Consider the following 11981-nt stretch of genomic DNA (forward strand, 5'->3'; position numbering starts at 1 on the left):
CAAAGCAGCTACAACTGTCAGTAAGAGTGTCCATGATTGAGTCTTTGAATGAAGAGATGGAGATAAAACTGTCCAGTTTGAGTGTTTGTTGCAGCTCGTTCCAGTCGCTAGCTGCAGCGAACTGAAAAGACGAGCGGCCAACGGATGTGTGTGCTTTGGGGACCTTTAACAGAATGTGATTGGCAGAACGGGTGTTGTATGTGGAGGATGAGGGTTGCAGTAGATATCTCAGATAGGGGGGAGTGAGGCCTAAGAGGGTTTTATAAATAAGCATCAACCAGTGGGTCTTGCGACGGGTATACAGAGATGACCAGTTTACAGAGGAGTATAGAGTGCAGTGACGTGTTCTATAAAGGAGCATTGGTGGCAAATCTGATGGCCGAATGGTAAAGAACATCTAGCCCCTCGAGAGCACCCTTACCTGCCGATCTATAAATTATGTCTCCGTAATCTAGCATGGGTAGGATGGTCATCTGAATCAGGGTTAGTTTGGCAGCTGGGGTGAAAGAGGAGCAATTACAATAGTCTAGATTTAATTTTAGCCTGCAGCTTTGATATGTGCTGAGAGAAGGACAGTACCTTCTAGCCATACTCTCAAGTACTTGTATGAGGTGACTACCTCAAGCTCTAAACCCTCAGAAGTAGTAATAACACCTGTGGGGAGAGGGGCATTCTTCTTACAAAACCACATGACCTTTGTTTTGGAGGTGTTCAGAACAAGGTTAAAGGTAGAGAAAGCTTGTTGGACACTAAGAAAGCTTTGCTGTAGAGCATTTGACACAACATCCGGGGAGGGGCCAGCTGAGTATAAAACTGTATCATCTGCATATAAATGGATGAGAGAGCTTCCTACTGTCTGAGTTATGTTGTTGATGTAAATTGAGAAGAGCGTGGGGCCTAGGATCGAGCCTTGGGATACTCCATTGGTGACAAGCAGTGGCTTAGACAGCAGATTTTCTGACTTTATACACTGCACTCAGAGAGGTAGTTTGCAAACCAGGCCAAAGACCCCTCAGAGACACCAATACTCCATAGCCGGGCCACAAGAATGGAATGGTCTACCGTATCAAAAGCTTTGGCCAAGTGAATAAAAATAGCAGCACAACATTGCTTACAATCAAGGGCAATGGTGACATAATTGACACATCCATAACCTGAGCGAAAACCAGATTGCATACCAGAGAGACATCAAGACATCAAGAAAGCCAGTCAGTTGATTATTGACAAGTTTTTCCAACACATTTGATAAACAGGGCAAAATAGAAATAGGCCTATAACAGTTAGGATCAGCTTGATCTCCCCCTTTAAATAAAGGACAAACCGTGGCTGCCTTCCAAGCAATGGGAACCTCCCCAGAAAGGAGAGACAGGTTAAAAAGGTCGGAGATAGGCTTGGCGATGATAGGGGCAGCAACCTTAAAGAAGAAATGGTCTAAACCATCTGACCCAGCTGAAGGACCTTGGAATCTGCGGCCAAGCCCTTCGCCAAACCATCAAGGCAACATCAGGTGTTGCCAATGGCTCTGGCTGAAGAGGAAAGATCCCAGCTGGCCCTCAAAGTGAGAGGGAGAAGACTAGGCAGGTACAGGTTCTTGGACGCTAGAACTCACTGTTGAGCTTTCTTGTGATGTCGCAGGCTCATCAATGAAACATTAAAGATGGAAGGTGCCAACTTGAAAACTCTACTGGCGTATCTCCCCTGTCCCATCTCCCCTGTCCCAACACCGGAGCAAGTATTTTAGGTTAGTGCTCATGATCTTCTATTGGCACATGGCATTTTAACATCATGTCCTGTGTATTTGAAACTATGTCTCTCCCTAGACATGAAATGGGCCATCATCATCTTTTTATATTAACTCATTAAAAAAAGACACTGATGTCTCAAATGTATAATATTCTACAAGCGTCTCTTGGGGATTCTCAATGTATGATGTCTTATGGCTACTACGTTATCCTCAGTGGACAAATTAGTGCCTGATTCTCAAGGAAGAGTTGTATCTGTTTTCATACGTGTCAGCTTCATGTTTTCATACATGTATTGGCTCTCATAGCGCTCTAAAATAATTACCATACCTTATATCTAATTAATATATTTTTATTGTGAGTCCCTTTCATGAAAATTGTCTCAACGGCACAGCATCACCACAACAATGTAAATCACAAACGATATTACAACAAAAACAACAGCTGGATAGGGTTCATTAGATTAGCTACAGTTCATAGGAGGAGGGGGGGGGGAATTGTTGGGCAGAGTTAATATGTCTTATACTGGTGGGGACAAATTATTTGTGGATTCTGGCGGTTTTGTGTACATGGGATTTGTATCAGCGGCCTGGCGGTAATAGCTGGGGATGGTAACACCTAATCGATTACCATCTACCAGGGGCATCATGCACCCATTATTTTAGAGGGGGCACGAAGTACTTGACGTTTGAATATAGCATTTTTTCAAACACCTGAAACAGCCTTTCCTGCAATCTAGAGCCATAATCATTATGCCTAATTCTGTAAAAAACATGTATATTTTTCTATATAGGTTATCTAAGCACACCTCATAACTTATTAATTTGCTATTTAATTAATAATGCACATTGATTAAGAACCTTTATGACTTTTATGGAGTTTAGTACAAAGGACACACTGGTAAATAGTACCGTAACCCAAGAATTAAAGCAATTTTAGTATTTTATGAAGTCTAGCAACCTTGCCAGCAGGCATTCCAGCTAAAATGGTTAGACAAGTTACTTACTTGATTGATAGCCTGAAATGGCTTGGTAGCTAGTTACGAGGTTGGGAGATTGGGAACTTATCTAGCTGGCTAGCTTAAGCCAACTTGAAAAAATTGGTAGGTGGCTAGCAGTGGCGATTTTAGCATGTAAATCTTGGTGGGCCAAAAAAATAAAAAATAAAGTGGGATGCATGCCAGCAGAGCCACTACACAACATTAAACAATAAATTAATTGCACTATAACAGCGACAAACAGTGCCCACAAACTGTTAGGGCCTACATAAATCTGTCCCAACAGCAGTCCCAACCTTACCACTGCTAGCGGAGCCTTGTCTGGCAGTGAGAAAGTTCATTCAGCCTCATTTACTGCCTTTAAAAAAAACATAGCTGATATGGCTGACTTGCTTAAACAAATGTGGTTTCTACTGACAATTGAGATGTACAAACTATGGCATAAGGGGACGACAAGCAGATAAGAGGCAATCCGTAATTTCGATTAAGACATCAATGAGCGAGCTAGGACGGACGTAGTCAATATAACTATTTGTTTAGCACTTTTGAAATGTACAGCGACAGAATTCAGAACATGGGCCATTCTTACAGTCTACTCCCTGTACACCAAGTTAGAACCGTAGGATAAATAAAGGGGGCTTGTAAGCAGACAATGAAAGCGCTTACAAAATTTGATGATTACATTTCTCTAAAACCGGCTATAGGCTACATGTGCACCACCAAGTCAGAACAGTAGGTGAAATTAAGAGGGGGTAAATAGACCAAATTATTAGGGTGATAAACATGGGCTATTAACAGCTTACTACACAACATACTTAGAATTACTTTCTTAGCAACAGTATACATATCTCCCTGACATATTAAATCATTTATGCAGCAGCATACAAGACATTTTTGGACTCACCTTGTTGTGCTGTGCACCCTTGAACAGGAAGGTGGCACAGTGGTCCTTCATGGGCAAATTCTGTCATCAAAGTCTGGCATTCTCTGGATTTATGGTGCCTTCAAGACAACTGGGAACTCAGAAAAATCATGATGACGTCATTGATCTTCAGGTCGTAGCTCTAGAAAAAGGCCAAAGTGCCCGATTTATAATTCCGAGTTGGATGACCATTCAAAACGTATTTCCCAATCGGAGTTCATTTTTTTACGGAATTCCCAGTTGTCTTGAACTCGATGAAGTCAAGTTAACAGTTGTTTTGAGCGCATCACAAATCATGCTTCATTGACAGCATGGCCAATGATGAATGTTTATCATTTTAAACTTGGAAAAGAGCCCCTTAATCCCAGATTTGGGACCACAGAGCCACTGTCACTGATTCCATCCAAACCACTCATTGTTGAATTTGCGATTTCCAACTTGTTGTGTAAGGTTTATGTCCAATGGCCGATGTGCACCGATACATTTTATCTGTAATTTATCTTCATATGACAAGGATTAAAAAGGATTTGCCAGTAGATTGTCAACTTGATTCATGATGACTGGTAGCTAAGATTTTGAAAGCAGTCCAATCAAAGCTACTGTACATATCACGTGAATTGACAATTCTATCTGTGGCCAATGACCTTGAGCCTTCTTGGATGGGCACTTCTGATGTAACTATGGCAGCACCCAAGGGGCTAGAATTTAAGGTCTAACCTTAGACTTGGCAGTGATGTAGTGTCCCCATGAGTGACAGAACACTGAGCCAATCATGGCACAACGCTCCGTATTTTCTGCTGGCTTGCCCCACCACCACAGAAAGCACTGAGCTAGGCTGAAACACCTGCATTTTGGGGCTGCCTTACTCAAGAAAACAGACCATATTTGTATGCGGCTTTACTAACTCTGATATATTTTTTACATTGTTTACAAACTGATATGTGACACGTATTAACGCCAAAATAACATGCAAAACAGGCAAGCCCCCCCCAAAAAATGTGGGGCTCAAAACCCTGAATGACAGGTCAACACTGGTGGCTAGTATTAGAGAAACAAAACAGCTTTTTTATTTATTCATCAAGAAGGAATTAATAGGCCACCTAGCTTGACCTATTAACTATTACAGACAAAAAAGGGTAACCCAGCCGCAAGCTGCCCAGTGACACAAGCCTACAAGACGAGCTAAATGCTTTTTATGCTTGCTTCGAGATAAGCAACACTGAAGCTTGCTTGAGAGCACCAGCTGTTCCGGATGACTGTGTGATCACGCTGTCCGTAGCAGATGTAAGAAAGACCTTTAAACAGGTCAACATTCACAAAGCTACCGGGCCAGACGGATTACCAGGACGTGTAGTCAAAGCATGCGCGGAACAACTGGCAAGTGTCTTCACTGACATTTTCAACCTCTCCCTGGCCACCATTGTCCCTGTGCCCAAGACACATATGACGCCATCTCAATCGCACTCCACACTGCCCTTTCCCACCTGGACAAAAGGAAAACCTATGTGAGAATGCTGCTCATTAACTTCAGCTCAGCGTTCAACACACTAGTGCCCTCAAAGCTCATCACTAAGCTAAGGACCCTGGGACTAAACACCTCCCTCAAACTGGATCCTGGAGTTCCTGATGGGCCGCCCCCAGGTGGTAAGGATAGGCAACAACACGTCTGCCACGCTGATCCTCAACACTGGGGCCCCTCAGGGGTGCGTGCTTAGTGTCCTCCTGTACTCCCTCTTCACCCAATACTGCGTGGCCAAGCACGACTCCAACACCATCATTACGTTTGCTGACGACAAGAGTGTTAGACCCAATCACCGACAACGATGAGACAGCAGTGTGGTCCCAGGACAACCACCTCTCAATGTGATCAAGACAAAGGAGATAATCGTGGACTATAGGAAAAGGAGGGCCGAACACGCCCATTTACATCAACGGAGCTGTAGTGGAGTGGGTCGAGAGTTTCAAGTTCCTTGGTGTCCACATCACCAACAAACTACCATGGTCCAAACACACAGACAGTTGTGAAGAGGGCACGACAACACCTTTTCCCCCTCAGGTGACTGAAAATATTTGGCATGGGTCCCCAGACCCTCAAAAGGTTCTACAGCGGCACCATCGAGAGCATCCTGACCGGTTGCATCACCGCCTGGTATGGCAACTGCTCGGCATCTGAACACAAGGCACTACAGAGGGTAATGCGTACGGCCTAGTACATCACTGGGGCCAAGCTTCCAAGACATCCAGGACCTACAGTTGAAGTCGGAAGTTTACATACACTTAGGTTGAAGTCATTAAAACTAATTTTTCAACGACTCCACAAATTTCTTGTTAACAAACTATAGTTTTGGCAAGTCGGTTAGGACATCTACTTTGTACATGACACAAGTAATTTTACCAACAATTGTTTACAGACAGATTATTTCACTTATAATTCACTGTGTCACAATTCCAGTGGGTCAGAAGTTGACATACACTAAATTGAGTGTGCCTTTAAACACCTTGGAAAATTCCAGAAAATGACAAAAGTATCTATATCCACAGTAAAACGAGTCCTATATCGCCATAACCTGAAAGGCCACTCAGCAACGAAGAAGCCACTGCTCCAAAACCGCCATAAAAAAGACAGACTACGGTTTGCAACTGCACATGGGGACAAAGATCGTACTTTTTGGAGAAATGTCCTCTGGTCTGATGAAACAAAAATATAACTGTTTGGCCATAATGACCATCGTTATGTTTGGAGGAAAAAGGGGGATGCTTGCAAGCCGAAGAACACCATCATGTTGTGGGGGTGCTTTGCTGCAGGAGGGACTGGTGCACCTCACAAAATAGATAGCATCACGAAGCAGGAAAATTATGTGGATGTATTGAAGCAACATCTCAAGACATCAGTCAGGAAGTTAAAGCTTGGTCGCAAATGGGTCTTCCAAATGGACAATGACCCCAAGCATACTTCCAAAGTTGTGGCAAAATGGCTTAAGGACAACAAAGTGAAGGTATTGGAGTGGCCATCACAAAGCCCTGACCTCAATTCTATAGAAAATGTGTGGGCAGAACTCAAAAAGTGTGTGCGAGCAAGGAGGCCTATAAACCTGACTCAGTTACACCAGCTCTGTCAGGAGGAATGGGTCAAAATTCACCCAACTTATTGTGGGAAGCTTTGACCCAAGTTAAACAATTTAAAGGCAATGCTACCAAATACTAATTGAGTGTATGTAAACTTCTGACCAACTGGGAATGTGATGAAATAAATAAAATCATAAATAAATCATTCTCTCAACTATTATTCTGACATTTTACATTCTTAAAATAAAGTGGTGATCCTAACTGACCTAAGACAGGGATTTTTTATTAGGATTAAATGTCAGGAATTGTGAAAAACTGAGTTTAAACGTATTTGGCTAAGGTGTATGTAAACTTCCGACTTCAACTGTATATACAAGGACGTGTCAGAGAAAGGCCCACATTTCTTTTACAAAAGACTCCAGTCACCCAAGTCATAGACTCTTCTCTCTGCTACCGCATGGCAAGCGGTACCAGAACACCAAGTCTAGGACCAAAAGGCTCCTTAACAGCTTCTATCCCCAACCCGACTGCTGAACAACTAATCAAATGGCCTGCCCTGACTATTTACAGTCTGAGGTCCTGAGCGCTCTGGAGCAGGTTTTCATCAAGGATCTCTCTGTACATTACTCCGTTCATCTTTGCCTAGATCCTGACAAGTCTCCCAGTCTCTGCTGCTGAAAAATATCCCCTCAGCATATTGCTGCCACCGCTATGCTTTACCGTAGGGATAGTGCCAGGTTTCCTCCAGACGTGACGCTTGGCATTCAGGCCAAATAATTCGATCTTGTTTCTCATGATCTGAGTCCTTTAGGTGCCTTTTGGCAAACATCAAGTGGGCGGTCATGTTCCTTTCACTAAGGATTAGCTTCGTATGGCCACTACCAAAAAGGCCTGATTGGTGGAGTGCTGCAGACATGGTTGTCCTTCTGGAAGGTTCTCCCATCTCCACAGATGAACTCTGGAGCTTTGTCTGAGTGACCATCATGTACTTGGTCACCTCTCTGACCAAGGCCCTTCTCTCCTGATTGCTCAGTTTGGCCGGGCGGTCAGCTCTAGGAAATCTTGGTGGTTCCAAACTTCTTCCATTTAAGAATGATGTGTCATTGTGTTTTTGGGGACCTTCAATGCTGCAGAATGTTTTTGGTACACTTCCCCAGATCTGTGCCTCGACACAATCCTGTCTCAGAGCTCTACAGACAATTCCTTCAACCTCATTGGTTGGTTTTTGCTCTGACATGCACTGTCAACTGTGGGAACTTATAGACCGGTGTGTGCCTTTACAAATCATGTCCAATCAATTGAATTTACCACAGATGGACTCCAATCAAGTTGTAGAAACATCTCAAGAATGATCAATGGAAACAGGATGCAACGGAGCTCAATTTCAAGTCTAATAGCAAAGGTTCAGAATACTTATGTAAATAAGGTCTGTTTTTGACTTCTAATACATTTGAACATTTTATATTGCTGCGGATTTTTGTGGAAAAATTCAAATGGGTCTGAATACTTTCCGAAGGCACTGTATGAATATATTATAGGTACGTAGTTTTATTAGTAGTAGTAGCAGTAGTTTTTATTAGTTATTAGACAGTAGTTGATTATTAGACAGTAGATTCTATATTATTCTTGTTACTATGTATAGTTTTTCCCCCCCCCGACCATCCTGAAAATGAGACGGCGCATCAAGAGATTTCATCCTTCAAATTTTCAAATAAAAATAAAATATTGCGTACTCTTTGCCTAGTCCAGTCAGTGTGACACTCCGCAAAATACAGCTGACAATTTATTTTATAATCATTATAAAACGTGGGCTTAAAAATTCAGTTTAGTAATTAATTTAACATGGGAAAATGTCAAAACAGGACCCTGTTGCCCCCTATGGGCATGACGCCTCTGCCAGCTCCACGGACTGTCATCATCCTTCTGTAATGTGGCATCTCAAATTACCATCTTAGCATTAACAATATAATTGAAAGCAATAACCATGAAAAAGTAGAACATTAACCATTTCAAATAATTGTTTTAATAACCTCGAGCATATACAGAACAATTAATCACACATACACAGAGCTGGCCCAGAGAGGCAATGCAGGCAATGACTAGGGGTTGGCAATAAAGAATCCCTGGGCTTCATTCAAATAGAGTGAGTCTCAATCATCATGATTCAGCTTCCTAATTTTCCCCTTGTGACGGTCAATCTCGCTCTGCAGCCTCGAAATCTCCTTCTTGTGGTGATCAATCTCCTCTTGGTGGTGCTGCTTCAGTGCAGCCAACTGTTCCTGCTCTTTACGTCTGGATTCAGAGATAGGAAAGCATGAGGTACAGTGATGACATGAGACAGACTGCCACAAAGCCTCTAAAGGTCGGGGAGACCGCCACAAAACCTCTATAAACACAAAAGCATGTGGACAGCCCTTCAAATGAGCGGATTCAGATATTTCAGCCACACCTGTTGCTGACAGGTGTACAACATTGAGCGCACAGCCATGCAATCTCCATAGACAAACATTGGCAGTAGAATGGCCTAAACGTGGCACCGTCATAGGTTGCCACCTTTCCAACAAGTTAGTTCGTCAAATTTCTGCCTTGTTAGAGCTGCCCCAGTCAACTGTAAGTGTTGGAAATGTCTAGGAGTAACAACAACTCAGCCGCGAAGTGGTAGGCCACAAGCTCAAACGGGACCGGCGAGCATGTAAAAATCAATCTGTTCTCGGTTGCAACACTCACGACCGATTTCCAAACTGCTTCCGGAAGCAACGTTTGCACAAGAACTGTTTGTCAGGAGCTTAATGAAATGGGTTTCCATGGCCGAGGAGCCGCACACAAGCCTAAGATCACCAGGTGCAATGCCAAGAGTCGGCTGGAGTGATGAATAACACTTCACCATCTGGCACTTCATTTGGCGGAGAAGGAATAATGGTCTGGGGCTGTTTTTCATGGTTTGGGGTAGACCCCTTAGTTCAAGCGAAGGGAAATCTTTACGCTACAGCATACAATGACAGACAATTCTGTGCTTCCAACTTGGTGGCAACAGTTTGGGGAAGGCTCTTTCCTGTTTCAGCATGACAATGCCCCTGTGCACAAAGCGGGATCAATACAGAAATGGTTTGACGAGATCGGTGTGGAAGAACTTGACTGGCCTGCACAGAGCCCTCACCTCAATCCCATCAAACACATTTGGGATGAATTGGAACGCAAACTGCGAGCCAGGCCCAATCTCACTAATGCTCGTGGCTGACTGGAAGCAAGTCCCTGCAGCATTGTTCCAACATCTAGTGCAGGGCTGCCCAACCCTCTTCCTGGAGATCTACTGTCCTGTAGGTTTTCAATCCAACCCTAATTTAGCATATCTGATTCAGCTAGTTAAGGTCTTGTTGTGCAGCCCTGATCTAGTGGAAAGCCTCCCCAGAAGAGTGGAGGCTGTTATAGCAGCAAAGGGGGGACCAACTCCATACTAATGCCCATGATTTTGGCATGAGATGTTCGACAAGCAGGTGTCCACATACTTTTGGTAATGTACTGTATAAGCCCCAACTCACCTGAAGTACATTTCCTCCTCTGCGGCCTGTTTCTTTCCAAGGGCTCCTCCTGCCTCTCTGACAGATCCTCCGCCACCCCCTCCTTTCCCTGCACCTTTGCCCAACTCACCCAGCTGGTACATGAGGAAAGATAAATGAATAAGTAAACATAATAACAAGTTACTCCTACTAAGGAACATGTATGACATTGGTGTGTTGTGTAATTCACATATTTTATTACCGAAAAAAATGTATGACCTTCAAATTGCATAAAGATTTCGTTGTGCAATGGTAAAGGCTAGGCTGTTATCAGCATATGCTGTATAAAAGTAAATGGTTATTAGTATTAATTGGTGTCATGTGACATGCAGCTGAATTAGCTAAAGCAAAGATTGAAATGAGAATCTTTTGCATGTGGAACACTAATCTAATATGTCAATACATTGCAAAATGTTAGGCCATATGGCCTCACACATTGATTTTCATGCCCCAATGTAAAACGCCCTCCTTTAATGTTCACTTAAAAAATTGTACGGAGTTGACAAGAGAACGTCAACAATGCCTTAATTTAAAAAATACCTCTGACCATCGTGTGCAACAACTGACAGCACCAGAGACTTGTTTCAATAACGATTCATAGGATGGACGAATTCAACCAAATTCCATGAAGACATCAGACCGGAAGTATATTTTTCCCCAAAATATGTTTTACTTGGCTTTCAACTAACTGGACACATTGAACTGCTTACAAAACAATTTCGCTTCATAGAATGCTGTCAGTATAGTCGTTTGCTACAATGTTGCACCAGAATCTAGATGAAAGTTCCAAATATCTGTGAAACATTGACTGACTGAGTAGGTAACAAAAAAAACATAAAAAAATTGTCCAAGGCCATAGTCAAATCACTTGACAATTGAATACCACTTGTTTCACTTGAACTTTAGACTGTATTAGCAGCGAAAAGCAAAACGTGGTCTTATCATGTGTTGTGCCTTTTTACCTGGTCAGATGTCATCCTTAGCTGTGTGGTGAGTAGACTCCTAACGTCAGGTCTCAAAAATCTTGCCATTTCGCACCAAAACAACTATCATTTGACCATTTGCCCTTGTCTACCAAAATAAACCAAAACAGGTCCTCACCATTGTCTAAAATGGGTGTGTAAACGGATGAGCTGAGTCTTTATTATTTTTCTATAAAGGATCAATTAGATCCAGCTCAATAGTACCATCCGTAAAAACGTGTGTAATTTTTTATTAGACACGTTTTAATAAATGGCTATCAGTCTTAAACAACCAAAATGTCACTTGGAAATATGTCCACCCCTATTTGTAATGGTACGGCCTTATATAGCGGACAGCATGATACCCAGTTTGATGTGCATGCGCTGCGCACTACGTAGTGGCGTTGCCATTTGTTTATTGCATTGGTCTACTCCAGCCTGTGAGCACTTCTGCTAAATTATAGATTTGTTTGCCAGATATGCATGTTGTCAAATACACAGTAGGCCTACACAACAACTACTTGACATTTAAAATAAGACATTACCTTTTGTATTTTAAAATGTCCAAGTTGTTGCACAGGATACAACAGGTCTAAAACAGTACTGGGAAATTCTTACCTTGAGAGCTCTTTCCCAACAATGCAGTGATAGTAATAGAAAATAGAATAACAAATGTAATTAAAATGAACACACAAGAACTACAATGTGAGTTAACACTAAAACGGAAGTATATAC

General features: G+C 42.6%; 1 protein-coding gene across 1 annotated transcript; it reads right to left on the reverse strand.

Annotated features, from left to right (window-relative positions):
• Positions 1-8727: 8727 nt before the first annotated feature.
• Positions 8728-11682, reverse strand: LOC139530584 (ATPase inhibitor B, mitochondrial-like). Its single transcript, XM_071327121.1, has 3 exons — positions 11247-11682; positions 10267-10379; positions 8728-9019 (listed from the first exon to the last, which is right to left on the reverse strand). Exons 1-3 carry the CDS (start codon positions 11313-11315, stop codon positions 8878-8880), a joined length of 324 nt encoding a protein of 107 aa, XP_071183222.1. The 5' UTR covers positions 11316-11682; the 3' UTR covers positions 8728-8877.
• Positions 11683-11981: the final 299 nt, after the last annotated feature.

Source organism: Salvelinus alpinus, chromosome 9 (genome assembly GCF_045679555.1).
Source record: "Salvelinus alpinus chromosome 9, SLU_Salpinus.1, whole genome shotgun sequence".
NCBI lineage: Eukaryota > Metazoa > Chordata > Actinopteri > Salmoniformes > Salmonidae > Salvelinus > Salvelinus alpinus.

Bases quoted from the DNA above. Each gene is read 5' to 3' on its own strand.
- LOC139530584 (XM_071327121.1), bottom strand. From the start codon at position 11,315: ATGGCAAGATTTTTGAGACCTGACGTTAGGAGTCTACTCACCACACAG. The intron at 10,380-11,246 runs GTAAAAAGGCAC...CTCATGTACCAG, and splicing joins TAAGGATGACATCTGACCAG to CTGGGTGAGTTGGGCAAAGG. The intron at 9,020-10,266 runs GTGAGTTGGGGC...CTCTGAATCCAG, and splicing joins GAGGAGGAAATGTACTTCAG to ACGTAAAGAGCAGGAACAGT.